Raw genomic sequence first — 19,338 nt, 5'->3', positions numbered from 1 at the left:
AAAAACTTAATGTTCCGACAAAACCACGGGGACAAAACCAAAATTATGAATTGTCGCGGGTGACAAAACCAAAATATTGAATTGTCACGGGCGACAAAACCAAAATAATGAATTGTCGCGGGCGATAAAACCACAACAATGAATTGTCGCGGGCGTTAAAACCATAATATTGAATTGTCGCGGCGATAAAACCAAAATAATGAATTGTCGCGGACGACAAAACCAAACTAGGGGTCCAGGGACACCATGCTCACTTGGGAAGTGGTTTCAAATGCTCAACAATCTAACAATTTCAATACATAACGCCCTCTAGTGACCATATACAAAAACCAATGACCTCGAAACCCACCACAATCATAGAACATGTGAGCAGCTATGATTTTGTAATTGATTGTGATAACAAAATATGCCTCGTTACCAATTTAATATGGAAATACTAAGTTATTCTACTATTCAACGCCCCTGGTGACCATAAGCAAAACCCAATGACCTTAAAACTCACCACAATCGTAGTACATGTGATGAAATACAACTTTGCAATTGATCATAGTAAAACAAAATATGCCTAGGTACCAATCTAATAAGGAAATACTAAGCCATTCTACTATTCAACGCCCCCTGGTGACTATATGGAATAACTAATGTCCTTAAAAACTCACCACAATCATAGACGATGTCATGATCTACAACTTTGCAATGGATCATGGTAACAAACTATGCCTAGGTACCAATCTAATAAGGAAAAACTAAGCTTTTCTACCATTCAACGCCCCCTGGTGACTATATGGAATAACTAATGTCCTTAAAAACTCACCACAATCATAGACGATGTCATGAACTACAACTTTGCAATTGATCATGGTAACAAAATATGCCTTGGTACAAATATAATATAGCAATACTAAGTTATTGTATTATTCAACGCCCCCTGATGGCCACATACTAAAACCAATGACCTTGAAACTCACCAAAATCATAGAACACGTTATGGGCTACAACTTTCCAATTGAATGTAGTAGCACAATATGCTTAGGTATCAATTTAATGTGGTAAAAATTTTTCCCACCTACGAATCAGTACTGATGACACCAAAATGGCCGCCAATTGCATCATAATTGGCTGATCAAAAATACCAGTCCCAGGTATAAAACATCCCTCTCTAAAGAATACCCATCAGCAGTTGCAATCAGAAATGGCAAACCAGTAGGAAGCTACAGGACCTAGAATTCTGGCCAAAATTGACATTTTTGGGCACTAAAAAGGTCATAGGACGGCCATCTTGAGTCAGATCGACCCAATTTTCTTATGCTGATGGGCCTTTGGTAGATTCAAATATAAACGAAAGATCAAGGTAATTGATCAAAGTGTCTTAAAAATTTCCCTCGAAAACTTCGAAAATGTTTAAAAAGTGCTGATTTTGGCAAACAACAATGGCTGCCAGTCGGCCATCTTGAATCTGACAGGGCCAGTTTTTGGGCTGACGATGTGTCTAGGGTAGATACATGTATAAACCAAACATCAAGACATTACCTTGAAGCGTCTTTAAAACTTCTCAAAATAACTGGATTCCGTCTATGGACGGACGGACGGACGAAAAGTGAACACAATAGCCCGCTGGGACTTAAGTCCCAAGTGGACTGAAAAAGAATTGTCACGGGCGACAAAACCAAACTAATGAATTGTCGCGGGTGATAAAACCAAAATATTGAATTGTCGCGGGCGACAAAACCAAACTAATGAATTGTCGCGGGCGATAAAACCAAACTAATGAATTGTCGCGGGTGATAAAACCAAAATATTGAATTGTCGCGGGCAACAAAACCAAACTAATGAATTGTCGTGGGCGATAAAACCAAACTAATGAATTGTCGCGGGCGATAAAACAAAAATATTGAATTGTCGCGGGCGATAAAACCAAAATAATGAATTGTCTCGGGCGATAAAACCAAAATATTGAATTGTCGCGGGCGATAAAACTAAAATAATGAATTGTCTTGGGCGACGAAACCAAAATAATGAATTGTCGCGGGCGATAAAACCAAAATAATGAATTATTGCGGGCGATAAAACCAAAATATTGAATTGTCGCGGGCGACAAAACCAAAAAAGAAAATTGTCACGGGCGACAAAAACAAAATATAAAACCAAAATAATGAATTGTCGCGGGCGACAAAACCAAAAAGAAGAATTGTCGGGGGCGACAAAACCAAAATAATGCATTGTCACTGGCGATAAAACCAAAGTAATGAATTGTTGTGGGCGATAAAACCAAAATAATGAATTGTCGGGGCAAAAACCAAAATAATGAATTGTCGCGGGCGATAAAACCGTAATAATGAATTGTCGCGGGCGATAAAACCAAAATAATGAATTATCGCGGGCGAAAAAAACCAAAATATTGAATTGTCGCAGGCGATAAACCAAAATATTGAATTCTCGCGGGTGACAAAACCAAAAAAGAAAATTGTCACGGGCGACAAAAACAAAATATAAAAACCAAATAATGAATTGTCGCGGGCGACAAAACCAAAAAGAAGAATTGTCGGGGGCGACAAAACCAAAATAATGCATTGTCGCTGGCGATAAAACCAAAGTAATGAATTGTCGTGGGCGATAAAACCAAAATAATGAATTGTCGCGGGCGACAAAATCAAAATCATTGTTTTCTCGCGTTATTTTAGTTTTGTCGTTTTGTCGTAATGTCGCCCTCATTTGCATATTCATGTTTTTTTATCTTATCAGCCACCATACTAAAGCTTTAAGGTCGCGTAAAACTTGATAAACACTTCAAGCGACACAGCGAACGATCTCCTTTCCCCCACAGGGAACGCTTACTCCGAATGTCAAGTGTGAGGCCAGCTCCTTTGTTAGCATCTAAAGAGTTTACAATAGCAAAAATGTCTTCTTGAATAATCGGCCTGAAAAATAAACTATCGGGGCTATCGGTTGGTAGATACTGAGTTGGTAAGACATCAGCCCTGGGAATGTTTGATGCAAGCCTTCTCCCAATATCAATAAAAAAGAAATTACATTTATTAGCAATTTCTTGTGAGCTTAATTTTCGCCCATTGTCAGTCTTCAACTCAGGAAGTATGAGGTTTTGCTTAGCAGTACCAATGACACTTCTTAGGACATCCCATGTTTTTTTCAAATTATGTTTCACATTAAATAAGGATTCCACATAATAACGCTTTTCAGCAACTCTAAGCAATCTATGTAACTTATTACGGTATACCCTATATTGTTCGAAATGACAGGGTCGCTTTGTTCTTTTATATTTTCGGTAGTATTTACTCTTAGTTCTGATAGACCGAAGAAGACCTAATGTTAGCCATGGCTTGCGGGTATTTCGTTTGATAGTTTTAGCACGAACCGGAAATACTTGGTCATATAATAATTTATATTTTTTTAAAAATAGGTTGTACGATTTATCCGGATTGGCTTCATTATAAACTTCCGTCCAGCCTACACGACTTAGCAGATTATTAAAATTATTTATTGAGTGCTCATTAAATGACCTATAACGTATACTATGCGCAGTATTGACTTTAAAATATTGGTTATGGATCGTAAAGGTAGAAAAGTGGTCCGAGATATCTGTCGTTAGAATTCCGAGGTTAGACAGCCGTTCAGCGTTAATATTCGTGTACATATGATCAATACAGGTAGAGTGTTCCGTGATCCATGTCGGTTTAGTTATTAAGGGCTGAAGCGATAAAGATACCATGTTATGCAAAAAGTCTTCAGTATGATGGTCCCTGCTGTGTTTAAGTAAATCGATATTAAAATCACCCATAATGAATGCATTGTCTCTCGGCAATTTTTCTAAAGAGACAAAATACATGTTTAGGCCTTTACACTTACATATATACAGTCTTGATCGGGTTTTATTTACATTGTCACGATTAGGTTTTTGGTAGTTTTTAATGAGACTGATGTCAAGAGGCAACTTTCCAGTCACCATTGCGCGTAGATAGACTGAGCTTGCTATCCTAAGGCCAAAAATGGAGGCAGCGTTCCAGCTATCGCAGCAATGAGACTAATGCGTATGTGATGATATAGAGCAAAAGTGGTCAGACAGTTCTATGCATATTGATAGACCGTCATCCCTGTTCGATATAAATCACAACATACCTCAAGTGTCAAAGTCGGGATATGTAGGTGTAAGTAGTAATAAAAAGGTTTGAAGGTTTTGTTGAAGCATGAGTTCTTGGTTTAGGCGATCTTTTAGTGAGTTTTTATCTCAGACGAAGCCCGAGATGTTGTAATGGGTCCAAAAATCGAATTTTTGCTTACAAATGAGGTTATAACTTTGACACGAAGTCATGCAATCTACTATGTTTATTTGCAAAATGTAGCTTCATTATGCGGCTAAAATCTGTTGGGAATGGAATTTTGAATATCGCGTTCATTTAAGAGAAATCGACGAATTTGTGGCGATTTTTCAAGAATCAATTTCAAGGAGCATTTTTAGCATTGGTTGACGTCTATGACGTCATGCTAATGCTAGTAAAATGGATCGAAAATAGTAGTAAGAAATAGTAGTAAGAAGAAATTTCAAGGAGCATTTTTAGCATTGGTTGATGTCTATGACGTCATGCCAATGCTAGTAAAATGGATCGAAAATAGTAGTACGAAAAAATAGCGCCGACTCTTCTCATTTTCATAGTAACTTCAAATTGTCACTCTGTTCACGTAAAACATTAGAAACAGCAGAAAATGACTGAGAAAAATGTTTCAATTATTCCCCACAACATAGCGTCGCCAGATTTCTAATTTAATGTTTCAAAAAGTTATTCGATCGCATTTTTCTCGTTCATTATCTGGTTGATGATAGCGGGTTAAACAATCGCGTAGCGATATGTCCGCATTGACATTGGCAGTAAAGAATGGGGAACAGCCTCCTGTATAGAAAAATATAAAATTATGTACCTCCGGTTTATAAATATCACAGTGTTTGGATATCACTGTTATTCCAACTATCAGTATCCATGGGATTATTTGGGATTAATTCTCAGCGTCAAAACACGTATTTCTAGAGCAGTGGAACGGCAGCCTACTCGTGACTGAAACCCGTATGTGATCGTGCGGGAATGCCTTTACTAAAGTTAAAACCATTTCATGATGACACGAAACATCAAACGGTAAACGGTAGGCTACCACCATGATACGATATCACCAATAAAGATAGATCATTTTATTCAATTTTACCAGAGTTGTTTATTGGAGGAAAATATCATTGTAAAGTACGCCGAGAACAACCATGTTGTATCATCAATCAGTTGACTGTCATTGTAAAATTCGATTCGGCTATATTCTAATATAAGTTTTCACTTTAGGACGCCCTACCCGCCTGCTGCGCACTCATAAGGCGGTAGCACCCTCTTACGCACTCGGCAGAGATTCGCTTTGTAATGCGCGCCGGGAAAAAATACCTTTTATTATCTTTTCCATGCGTTAAACAACAGTGATTGAATTTACGCGTTGTTTGTCGTGAATTGCAATATTGCGATGGTTATTTGCCGCTGCTGTTTTTTGGAATTGAATCGAGCGGACTCGGTAGCTCAGTGAAATAAGGCGTGATGCTGTTGAATCCACTATCAATGCTGAGTGACAAGTAGGTTCGAGTCCTGCTGGCTGCGAACAGTGCAGGCAACACTTCAAAGGCCGTACCGTTGTGAGGTTAAATGAACAATCCAATTGGAATAGTCTTGGGAAACCAAGATCCAAACGACGTATGTAAAGCCAAACAAACAAAAAGACAAACAAACAATCATCAGCCGGCCTCAGTGACACCAACGATGGCATCGCTCTTTGCGACGTTTTGCATGCGTACATGCATCAAAGCTTGGAGCTCTAAGATCAGAGGGTCTTGCAATTGCATTCAATGACTAATTCAAGTAATCAGAGATGATACAAACTAAAGGAAAATTAACGTAGAAACAGTTACACGCTAAAATAGATTAAAGGGTGTAACTGTTTCTATGTTAATTTTCCTTTAGTTTGTATCATCTCTGATTACTTGAATTAGTCTGTTTGTCTCTGGATTGTATATATATCTCATAATTTTTGTAGTATCTCATTATTCCTGAAGATGACTTTTAGGATAATAGTAGAAACGTTGAAATAAACTACTATCTCGAAGTTTCATTTTCGGACAATTTATTATCATTGTGGGATTCTCTCCTCATCGCGTCAACACGGATATAGTGTTCTACCAATTGTGATCACATGATCAGACTCGGTCATGAAGTAATCGGTGGATGACTTAGGATTCTGAAATTACTAGTACAACTCAAAAAGTTTTCCAGATAGAGCTTTCATATTTCATATGAATATGTCAACTGGCATCACATTACCAAACTAGGTCCTGATGTCATTCATTCAAGAGAGCCGACTGTGACTTTACTTAGCCCTTGAGCAAGCTGGCTTGGATGCATTGGCATCTTGTTCAAATTTCAAATCTTTCAATGCATGCATTGCAGTTGGCACAGTTACAGTTACTGGCTGGCTATAGTTATAATACTATTAAAACGACAAACACTTGCCGCTCTCTAGTGCATATTTAAGGGGTTAAAATCAATATCAGTTATCAATAATATCGTGTCAAAATTTCATCAACATCGAACAAAACTTGAATATTTGAAAATACAGATTTAGTGATCAAATTATTTTCCTTATAACTGGGACAATTTCTACCACAGGTAAGGCATGAAATTTGGAAAAGAAACAAAATCCATTTGGAGTCGGCAGTAGGTGGAATGCTGGAGTGAGGAAATTAACGAAAAATGAACGGCATTTAAAAGTTATCAAATAGCATGATTTAATATCAAACAATTTGGAGGACAAAAAGAAACGCGACATACTGAGTATGAAATGAAAGAAATGAAAAATACAACTATGTAAGGTCACAGCTGAAATTTTTACCGATGTCACCGAAAAAATGAACCCACGTTTATTAACATTTAAAGTTACCAAAAAACAACAAAACTAACACAAAGACCAAGGAAACAATGGATGAAAAAATATTATTACTATTACTACTATGAATAATACATAGATTATATCTGTATTAAAATGTGCATACTTATTAATCTATTCATTTTCATGTTAAATTTATCATATTTTGTATTTGATTTGCACGTTTAATGTTTCCTTATGTTGCTCCAACCGTTAAATTCAATTCTCAATTGATGAAGGCTTGAAGGCCGAAATGTCTTGAAGTCACGAAAATAAAAGATGCACCTCGTCATAGTCTGTATCTTTATATGATTAAGCCACTTTACGATAACAACACTTTACTGATGGTACTGATTTCCAGAAAACTTTGTATGCTTCATTGTATAGGCATTTAAATCAGCAAGGTAGAAAAACCATTAAAGGTGGCAGAAGCTATATTAAAGATGTGTACTTATTTTTCTATTCAAGGTATGTTCCGGTTGGGATCCTGGAACAAGTACCACAACGCATAAATGAGCGACCGCCATATTATATTGGACGTGATGATTTAGAGACTTTGTTTGCTAGTGCTAACTGTGGAGATTGGGTTAAGATAAGGTTTCACATTTTGATCACATTTTGCTTGATATTTGATGAATATGTACAGTCAATTGTCAAAATAAGAGAATCTCTGTGATGAATTTATAGGGAGCGTCCAAAAATTACGTACCTCGAATTGGGGGAGGGGTTACTGAATTTTGGTACATGGTGGTACAAGTGGTACATGGGGAGGGGGTCAGCAAAAAAGGTACATACTTTCAGGGAGTGGGGTATTAATCAATCTTGGGACATACTTTATGCACCCAAACTCAAATGAAAATAGCCGATACTGGTGTTTTATCGGCTTTTAGTGACTTGTTCAAGTGACTTGTAGTAGACTTCAACTGGGAATTCCCCATACCAGGTAACTGTATCGATCTTTCATGCACTTGTTGGAATCAGGTATTTATATTTTTAGCCCACTTGGGACTTGAGTCCGAGCAGGCTATTGCGTTCACTTTTCGTCTGTTGTCCGTCCGTTCGTCCGTCCGTAGTCGGAATCCAGTTATTTTGGGAAGTTTTGAAGACGCTTCAATGTAATGTCTTGATATTTGGTTTATACATGTATCTACCCTAGACACATCTTCAGCCCAAAAATTGGCCCTGTCAGAATCAAGATGGCCGTAGGCTGAGCCTATTACTATACAAATGGAGCGAATTTAAATGATATGGTTTCCAGAGTAAGGGCTCTTTTACATTGCCACTGAGCATATATTCATACAAATCATTCATTAAAGCATTATCCATTCTCCAAACTCTACGTAGCTGAATTTTGAAAGAGGGCCTCGTTAAAATTTATATGAGCTTTTTTCTTGAATATCTGATCGCAAAAAGTATTGGTTTTGAAAAGCCAATCAGAAAGGAAAGACTCCTCTATGATTGGCATAGCCGCAGAAATCAGCAGGTGTTCACGTAAACCCGCGGTATTGTCTACCGTTTTACTTCCGGGTTTTTTTTAAGATCTAAAATTGTATTTCAAGATCGATTTCTGTGAAAGCTTTAGTTGATTTGGTTTTTGGGAAGAATATTTTTATTAGCACTACGGAAAATATCAAATTGACCATTTTCCGGGAAAAATAGCTTTTTCTTAAATCGGATAGATGACCTTGATATGCTAGTTAGCCATGTGCTGAAACTACAAATTCAATCAAATTTTATTCCGCAATAAAAAATATAAAATCCAATTCAATTTTACTTTATTGAACAAATAAAAAATCAAATCCAATTCAATTTTGTTTTATTGAGCAAATTAAATATTATTCCGCATTAAAATCAATAAGACCAAGGGAAAAGATTTGAGGTATTTGTTCCTGCCAGATCCAGTCGCTGTCGTGTGCTACTTTTGTATTCTACGATTGAATTGTGTAAATTATTAGATATTGACTCTGAGGGCAGGCTGGGAATGTATTTTGACAAATTTAACCCACAAAATGCATCATCATTTGCCATTATGAAAAGCTGACAGGCTGGCCATAGTGCCCCTTGGGGCTCTTGTTTAAGTTTTTGAAGGAAATTTTGAAGATGATTTGATCAATTACCTTGATCTTATGTATATATTTGAATCTACCAAGGGCCCAGCAGCAAAACAAAAATTGGGTCGATCGGACTCAAAATGGCCATCCTATGACCTTTTTTAGTGTCTAAAAATGTCAATTTTGGCCAGAATTCTGAGTCTATGGTCACCAGGATGTGTTATGTATTGAAATTGTTAGATTGTTGAGCATTTGAAACCACTTCCCAAGTGGGCATGGTGTCCTTGGACCCCTAGTTTATATTTAGTTTTGATTTGTGTTCTTTGCATCGATATAATTGGGGGGGGTGGTCATGGGTACCATGGTACGTACCTATGAGGGGGTCAGTGAATTTGGTACAAAGGTGGTACAAGGGGGAGGGGGTTTCAGAAAAAATGGGAGATTTTGAGGTACGTAATTTCTGGACGCTCCCATACCAGTCAGGCCTTACCAGATATTACCATCAGATAAGTTACCTGTATGACATGATGCCTAACCTGCCTAGGATTAAATATACTCCTGTTGGACACACACATGGCGTATATGGTGAATTTTATGCTCATTGTTGTTTTTCACAAGATTAGTGAGGTGTAGAAATATTCAAGTGCATTTATACGGTGCGACCGTTTCATCTAAGGGTGGGTCCCGCTCCGCTTCGATTATTTATTACCCCTCGGCCCTAGGACGCGAGAATATTGTCGTAGCCTGTTACCTACGTTCGAGCTGGCGGGCGTGCAGATGTTGTTCCCGCTCTAAAGGCTTAAGTTTTTGGTTGATTTTCTTTTGACATGGTGTGTTTGTCTTAGATGTGACAAGGATGACCCCTATTGTTTTTGGCATGTATTGGTCATCCAAGATGGCTGCCACAGTCATTTTGATGTGTGAAATAGGGACGTGGTAGCTTGTTCCCGTCCTACAGACTGCAGTCTTAGACAAATTTTTAGCTCCGCTGTGACCGAAGGTCAGCGGAGCTGATGGGTAAGAGTGATTATCCGTCGTCTGTACGTCCGTCCGTCCGCATCAGCTTGTGAACGCGATTCTAGAAGAACCATTGATATTACACACTATGATATTACACGGTATGACTACCCCTAAGGAGAGGATGTGCCCTATTAAATTTGGGGTCCGAGGATCAAAGGTCAAGGTCACTTCAGGTCATTCATTTGGAACCTTGTAAACATGATTCAAGAAGAACCATGGATAACAGAACAATGCTACTTCATAGTATGATTACCCCTGGGGAGAGGTTATGCCTTAGTGATTTTGGGGTTCTAGGGTCAAAGGTCCAGGTTGGTGGCGGTCTTTTGCCTAAAACCCTGTAAACTCAATTCTTAAATAACCATTGATAGCAAGACAATGATATTTCATAGTATGGTTATCCCTGGATACACTCATAATTTTTCGATATTAAAAATCAGTGTCTTCAGGGGTCATTCCCTACTGGCTATCGCGGGGGATACGTAGTATCAAATTGCCTTGTTGAAGATATATTTTGAGGGCTAAATGCATCGTATGCAGCATAAAACTGTATGAGCAAAGATGGCATGCATACAACATGTGAATGATCACGGGGTAATGATTCCATATCTCTTACAAAAATTATTCAAACATTTTATTTACAGTGAGATGTTTCTTGGTCCTGTGCCTGATGATTTCACGTTCCTTCCAAAACACAAGGCAAATGCGTATAAATAGCTTCACCATTTCAGTCTGTTATGTCATCATGTATTATGGAAGAATTGCTACAGTTTTTGTTGTACAGTGTATGTAGATTAATTATATTGTATTTAATTACCTCTCCTAAATCACTGTAAATCTATTTCGACTTTTGAATTTGTGCTGCATGTATTATTTGAAATAAAAGCAATCTCTCCAAATTATAGGCTTTTTAGCCCGCTTGGGACTTTAGTCCCAGCGGGCTATTGCATTCACTTTTCGTCCGTCCGTCCGTAGACGGAATCCAGTTATTTTGGGAAGTTTTGAAGATGCTTCTGGGTAATGTCTTGATATTTAGCTTGTACATGCATCTACCCTAGACACATGTTCAACCCAAAAACTGGCCCTGTCAGATTTAAGATGGCCGATCGGCATCCATTGTTGTTCGCCAAATTCGGCACTTTTTACACATTTTTGAAGTTTTCGAGGGAAATTTTGAAGACACTTTTATTAATTACCTTGATCTTTCAGATATATTTGTATCCCCCGAGGGCCCATAAGCATGAGAAAAAATTGGGTCGATCGGACTCAAGATGGTCGTCCTTTGACCTTTTTTGTGCCCAAAAATGTCAATTTTGGCCTGAATTCTGAGTCCTGCAACTTCCGAATGGTTTGCCATTTTTCATTGCAATTTGTGATGGGTATTCTTTGAAAAGGGATCTTTTATACCTGAAACAGGTATTTTTTGATCAGCCAATAATGACGCAATTGGCAGCCATTTTGGTGTCGTCAGTACTCATTCGTTGGTGGAAAAAAGTATTTTCCACATTATATTGATACCTAAGCATATTTTGTCGCCTCAATCAATTGGAAAGTTGTAGCTCATAATGTGTTCTATGATTGTGGTGAGGTTCAAGGTCATTAGTTTTTGTGTATGGCCACCAAGGGGCACTGAACAATGCAATAACTTAGTATTTCTATATTATATTTGTACCTACCGTATGCATATTTTGTTACTACAATCAATTTGAAAAGTTGTAGCTCATGACATATTCAATGATTGTGGTGATTTTCGAGGTCATAAGTTATTCTATATACCGGTAGTCACCGGGGCTCATTGAAAAGTAGAACTTAGTATTTCTATATTATATTTGTACCTATGCATATTTTGTTACCACAACCAATTGGAAAGTTGTAGCTCATGACATGTTCTATGATTGTGGTGAGTTTTCAAGATCATTGATTTTGTATATGGCCACCAAGGGGCGTTGAACAATTCAATAACCTAGTATTTCCATATCATATTCGTACCTATGCATATTTTGTTACCACGATCAATTTGAAAGTTGTAGCTCATGACATGTTCTATAATTGTGGTGAGATTCAAGGTCATTGGTTTTGGTATATGGCCACCAGGGGGCATGGAACAATACAATAACATAATATTTCCTTATTATATTGGCACCTAGGCACATTTTGTTACCATGATCGATTGAAAAGTTGTAGCTCATGACTTGTTCTATGATTATGGTTAGTTTCAAAGTCATTGGGCATTGCATATAGTCATCAGGGGGCGTTGTATAGTAGAATTACTTAGTGTTTCCATATTATAGTGGTTTCTAGGCATATTTGGTTACCACAATCAATTTCGAAATCATAGATGCTGACATGTTGTGTGGTCATTTCCAAGTTCATTTTGAATTTTTTTAAGGTCATTGGATGGGGGCGTTGAATAATGAAATTGTTAGGTTGTTGAGCATTTGAAACCACTTCCAAGTGTGCATGGTGTCCCTGGACCCCTAGTTTTATTCTTTACGCCACAGCAAGAAAGTGGAGATATATATGGATGTTGTGAATAAACATGGGCTTCCCCAGGATTTTTTATGGGGAGTTTGTTTTAAGGAATAACATTTTTTTAAATTTTGTGCAAGCAGGCGCATTCTGGTGCAATCTGAGACCGTCCGATCTTATTGTCCGATCGTTTATTGAGAGACCCGCGCTAATTCCACACCTCACTCGCTGTCCTGTGTGCATCGTTAATGCACACTGAACACACAGAGGCGAAGCCGCGAAAGTTTTCATTTTCAGTGTAATGTCAAGTCCAAACCAATTTTTATATAGGGTTGATAGGCAATTCTATGTTATTTCCAAGATGATATTGGATTGGTCGGGCTCGAGAAACAGGGTTTTCTTTTTTTTGGTGCGGCACAGTGGTCAAATTGGTACAATATCACCTTAAGTCCACTGTGTATAATATCCACATGTATTCAGTTATAGGTAGGGCTCCGGAGCTGATCATGTTTTTTACTGCGTGCAATCTACAGACCTAGACCTAGACCTACACTAGATTTGTCAAAAAGGTCAAGCGAAGACATAAAAGGCGCATTCACACGACGAAATTTAGACCAGTCTAAATTTGGTCCGGTCCAATTTAGACCGGACCAAGCGTTCACACGGGCAAAAATACCGTTCCAAATTAGACCGGTCTAGTTTAGAGTGTGTGGACAGAAACTGGTACCAGGTCCGGTCTAAATCGTAATTCTGAATCTCTTGAGGTAGATGTCGTTACCTCTGCGGTAGAGTATGAGTCCAGTTTATTAAGTTTTAAATGATTTATTACCATTTATGTAATTATTTTTAAGTACTCTTTTTCCTCCCTATTCAATGGAAATGTTTGGATTCGTATTGGTATATCGCGATCATCATCCGTTTTACTGCCGTGCTTTAAACCGTGTTTAAACGACACTTAGAGTTTCAGCATGGTAGAATAAAATAGAATTCGCAAAAATGTATAAACCTGACAGAGGATCGAATTGGTTAAATGAAGAATGTCTTGCTCTACTTGGAATATGGAAGCAAGACTTCATCCAGGCGCAATTAATTATTTAGCAGATGGCGACATCTTGTTGGCCCGGTGACAAGCGATTTTATCACCGCGTGTCAAAACGCCGTGTGAACGCTCACCAAAATTTGGTCCGGCCTAAATTTGGACCGGAACTAGTTGTCGTGTGAACGCGGTTATAGTCAAGTAATCTTTGGTTTTAAGCTTATAGGCCTTTACTATAACAAAACATCCTGTCGTGGAAAAATTTTAAACCACAGTCAATCGATTTCTACCCCTAAAATGTGAAGAACTAATTGCGGCTTCTGATTGGTTTTATTATTGCCCGTATTATTAATGAAAAACAGCAAATTTGAGCCGTATTGTACTGGGTCCACGAATCGTAAGCTGTTTCTGCTCGTTTCAGTTTATCTATTAAATATGAACGTTTGTTGAGTCGGAAGTTTTCCTTAATCTACTTTTCGAAGCTATCATTCAATCTGTCGTTCTGATAAAAGTCAGTTTCATTAAAAGTTGAGACTGGCCAAAATCGACTCCATTATATTAAATTTTGTTTTCTTGTCTGGATTTAGAAAATATCGATCGTTATTTCGGTGTCGTTCTATAGAATTTCATTCGCGGTTTTCTGTATTCATTATGCGCAAAAGAGGACAACATTGAAGAATCTGTGGAATAAGGACATTTGTAACCATGATTTGTGGATATCGCACACATACGGTAAAAAATCGGCCGACTCAAATGGAGGTCCAAAAACCCACCGGTTGGTACTTGAGATTTGCAGTGCAGGCCACATCCCACTAGCAACTAGCAAGCGGTAGTTTGTTTAAAGTGTTAACTGGAACACATCTGGCTCACACCAGTATCACACAGTATCACAGTGACACATAAAAAAAACTTTTTTGACGCCTTATAAAACGTTACCATTATGAAACCTAAACAATGATAACCATTCAGCGTCATTTTACAAACGACAACCGTAAATCGATGTGCAAAACGTCACAGGTTTATGTGTACACATACAAGCTATTTGGCAAAATATTATTGATAAAGATGTAGAATGGCTCCCTGGGATTATATAATGACCTCTATTTGAACGTCGAAATGTTATATCGCATCGAATATCATGAGAAGACGTATTGTAATAGTAAAGGATGTATGATTATATCAGGAGCGGCAGGGATAGATAGAAATGATAAGTAAATCGGATTATTCGGTTAAATGGCGGATGTATACACGATTTGGAAGTCTGATATATAAGTCAGACCCTGACATGGGAATGCTAGTGGAATGACGAAGCTATCTACGATCTGAGTTGGGCTGGCGTGAATTTCATCGGCGGCTACAAGCGGTCTATATAAAAACGTGTAAAATAATTTCAATATTCAAATGTTTTAGAAAATATGTTCGATATTAGACGTATGCAGGTTTCATGAGATTAGCAATTTATAATAGCATAGCTGTCATATACGGCTCCGCGTCCACTGATGACATGTGTATAAGGTGACAATTCAATTCAATACTTTATTGATCCTTATTACATTGAAGTTCCGGGATAAAATTCCAAAAATCAATACATTTACAAATTTTAGAATAAGAAAATACAAGACACACGGGTAATTCATACAAAATAACATGAAAAAGTTATTTAAATGACAATGTCTACTTCAACCCAGACTCAAGTCTAGGATATCAAGTGACAGCCAGACCGGGCCCCAGGACCGGGCTGGCTGGCTACACGATATGCTCAAAGTCATGATGAAGCAGACATCAGAAGAGCTCTTTCTTCAACCATGGAGGCAATGAAGTTGCAGACCAGCTTAGAGGCAAAAGTGAATCGAAGTCACAAGTTGACCATTTTTTTTTTTTAATTAGACCAGTCGAAGACTGTATCATCTACCCAATCGCCAAATCTCATAATTCCCGAAATTTCTTAAAACTTCGATTTTAAATTTGCAATTCCACATTAGCTTATACCAGAAATTCTACATTTTTTCGCAGGCATCAAAGAATTTATTAAAGTTAATTTTCTTTCGTATATGTTTGATATCATTTTGGTCATAGTATTCTTCTTAATTAGAATTCGCTGATTTTGTAGATGTTTTTTGATAAGAATTCCTCCAGTAATAATGGAGTTGAGCATAAAATCTGTATTTTCAATTTATTCAATTTTTGTCCGATTTTGATGAAATTTTCACACATTGTTACTGATGAGGAGTTTAGATGATATATAAATTTTCTGTTTGATACAACTTTCAGGTTAAAAGTTTTGTAACCCCCAAAATTACGCACTAGAGAGCTGCAACTGTTTTTTTATATAGGTTTATGACTACAGGTCACTGTGCTCTCTGTGGTGAGGTGAATAACTCCTCCCAGCTTGTCATTCAAAGATTTGAAAATTTGAAGAATGCACTAAGTAAATTGCTAATTTATGCATGAAGGAGGGCTTAAACTAAATTTTAAGCCATAGATATGACTATATTACATGTTTCAACTTATCCCTGACAAAAAGGAGGGTCCGAATCGGTTAACTGACAGAGATATTAGGGAAATTCCAGTTTCAATGCTGGAGCTCTTGACTGCTCCATGGGTTCAGAGATACTGCCATGTCTGACAGATGATGGGCCTTTTATACTTGAAGACGGCCTAGAGGGCACTAGGCTCAATGAAATTGATGTGATCAACCTCGATATTTTTTTCTCATCATGAGAAGTAATGTATTTCTGAATAGATTATTCACTGCAACATAAACGAAAAAATTGAGAATTGAGTCTAGAATTGTAAAATAAAGTGACACTTTACGTAGTCCGAGAATAAACGGTGAATTGGTGGCACTTACTCCAAAATTTGTGATAATTCGATCTATAGTTGGAGCACCTTCGCAGATTAGAAAAATGGCAACAATAATAAAAACCATTTGCGTCGCAGTGTTATCGTGTTTCTCGCCTTTTTTGGCAATTGCCGCACGTTTTTTCGTCGCTGAACGTATTTTTAACAAGATAAGAAAATTTGATAATAGAATAGTGCCTAATGGACCGTAAGCTACAAGGATTTCGTAGTTTTTAGCTACAATGTAAGTATCAAATGGTCCTTTCGGTGGGAAAATAGGGGCACGTCGAACAGAAAGTTCAAGAGAATGGTCACAAATATTGACACGATCAAGAGTAAACTTTGTCAGTGGGATATATCGTGAATAGCGACAAATGATAGCAAAAATTATGATGCAAACGATGAGAATATTATATTTCCTTCGATTGAGATGACGCCGAGCTAAGAACGGGAAGAACACATTGATAAAACGGTCAGTGGAAACAACTGCCACAAACTGATTGCGAACTTGCAGCGTGGCAAAATATATGTCTAATGCGATGTAATAGAAACCCGGATAGATGTTGCGGCCTTCAAGTCGTAAGGCCATTTCCCCTTTCATTAGGTAATATACCCCAAAACGTAATGTGAAGTATATAAAACATGCTATAAGATAACTGACATCAATAACAGATAGTACCTGGATGAGGTATATGGAAACACTGCGGTTTTGAAAACGATTGATTGTGAAAACAGTTAGGACGTTGCAAGTAAATCCTATAACGCACATACACCCAACCCCAAACACATTGAAAAGGTAGATTCCGGCATTGAACGAGTTTCTTGGACAGAAATGCCCGTCATAAAGGGGACTGATAGTAGACTGAGGAATCTTTGTCGATGCCATTTGCAATATATCCAGGAATCGTTCGCACAAATTAACACTATTATACGTGATAGATTTATTCTACGTTGATTCTGTAAACAATCAGTGTACTGGTATCGTTTAGAAGGCCTGATATCACAAACATATACGGTATATCTAAGAGCAATTATCTCAACACCGAAGAGTCGAAGTCACTACGTTGTTTACTGTTAGGAGAATGGATTATACATGATGTCATCACAGAACTATCATAGGATGACACGACTTGACGTAGATGAAAAGTAGACTAAGTATGCATAGTTTTCAATCAAAATATCCATTAAAACCTTTTTCCCCGATGATAAAACGCTATATGTTTTCAATTCACGAATACATTATAGTAATGGAAATGGAGTATCATACGTTTGCGACGAGGTCAAACTCCGCAATAAATCGTGAAAGCGGAGTATAATGTCAGTTCCACAATCAAGAAGTCGGAAAAATAAAAATATCGAAACGTTAAAATTTATAGAGAATACGAACTTTCGGTTTTCAACTAAAAACCATTGTCAAGAAATGGCTCGAAATACAACATATCCGAGTTAGGGAACGATAACCACTATTGCACACCAATTAGGTGATATTGGCGAGAGAGAAAATGAACTTGGACATAAGTATATTATGGGAGAGCAACCAAGGTTACAATTGATGCAGGATTTGGAATGTTAATTTATTAAGGCCGACTCAACTATGTGGCGTCGGGTAATGCTATTAGACGGGAAAACTATTGAGAACTTTCAAAATTAAATCCGCGACCATTAGTATACTAAACATGGGTAGCCAGCACATTGGGGTTTTTTATTAATAATATGTTTCCTATTCTAATGATTAATAATATTTCATATTCTTATGATTAATAACATGTTCGATCCCTATTGCCTTTCCTCCGTTCTTATATACGACTACTGAGGGAGCGACCTGAGTAATAGGGATAATAGGCTTTCAAGCCAAAGGTCGAACGGTCGAGCTCATTAAAAAACCAATAAGGGTAAAAACATATTTTAAAGCGTAAGGTTTCAGCGAACTCTAACTCTTTTTGAATTTTAACCTATTTTAATAAAAAGTTGATATATAAATGTGCTCAAGATTAATTAAAGTTCCCGCGAAAGACATGAGTAATAAATATATAAATTCAATATTATATTATTTAACTGTTAACAATAATTTAGCAGATATTTCAGGAGTAAATATAAATAAGTATTATAAATCTGAAAATAATGAATTAATTGAAACATCAGATATATTTTGCGATAATATAATGCTATATAAAATCATGTTAGAGAAAAAAATTATCAAAGAAAATAGAACAACTTTTCTAAACGTAAATCAGAGAAAGATAACGCATTATGAAATTAAAGAATGTTTTAATCAAGGAGATATTTTATTGGATAACTTAGCTATAAAAATTACACGTGTTTTAACAATTCATGATGATAATTCAAAATCATATATATTAAGTAGAATTAATCAAGAATTAAAATTAACAGATTATATTGCTGTATTTAAAATTTCATTATGCAATCAAAATTTAAATGAATTAATATAGATGTGACACAAGATTTTAAAGGATCATTTAATTCAGATGAAATAAAATCAATGTTCGAAAATAGAAAATATAAAGTTCTAAAAGAATTTTCCAATAGTTGTGTTTCAGCATAACATAAGGATGATAAAATAAAGATCTATAATAAAACAGCATGTCAATTCAAATCTCCTGGCGTAAATATAAATTTCGGTTCAAATTTAATGAGTTACATAAATTGCTATCAAGAGAGGTTCAAAGAATCATTTGAAAAATCAATTGAAACAGGATTAATTAGAATTGAAATAACAAGTATTTCATTTAAAAGAGGATTAAAAGTGATGGGAAAAATACTTAAAAATACTTAAAAAAAGAAAATATTTACTATTCACCTACATATTTACAACTTAAATCATTATTTGATGAGGTTCAACAGACTGTATGTATTTATGATTTGATTGAAAAATGCTTTTATTTCTGTTATTATGGTGATTTATTAGCAAGGAAATTTATAGGATATAAATCTAGGATAAGTAAA

General features: G+C 36.7%; 1 protein-coding gene across 3 annotated transcripts in view; it reads left to right on the top strand.

The window, feature by feature from the left end:
- The window catches only part of LOC141912057 (tRNA-dihydrouridine(47) synthase [NAD(P)(+)]-like), a 64,409-nt gene extending 53,499 nt beyond the window's left edge, over positions 1–10,910 (top strand). For 2 of the 3 annotated variants that reach the window (XM_074803233.1, XM_074803234.1), the window contains exons 10-11: positions 7,429–7,557; positions 10,673–10,910. In XM_074803233.1, coding sequence (XP_074659334.1) covers positions 7,429–7,557; positions 10,673–10,745 — 202 coding nt within the window. In that variant the 3' untranslated portion in view covers positions 10,746–10,910. The remainder of the gene's footprint in view (positions 1–7,428; positions 7,558–10,672) is intronic. The other variant, XM_074803235.1, reaches the window with a different exon arrangement.
- The last annotated feature ends 8,428 nt before the right edge of the window (positions 10,911–19,338 follow it).

Source organism: Tubulanus polymorphus, chromosome 10 (genome assembly GCF_964204645.1).
Source record: "Tubulanus polymorphus chromosome 10, tnTubPoly1.2, whole genome shotgun sequence".
Lineage (NCBI taxonomy): Eukaryota > Metazoa > Nemertea > Palaeonemertea > Tubulaniformes > Tubulanidae > Tubulanus > Tubulanus polymorphus.
Note: the sequence above shows the minus strand (reverse complement) of the source record. Positions and strands in the feature narration are given on the sequence as shown.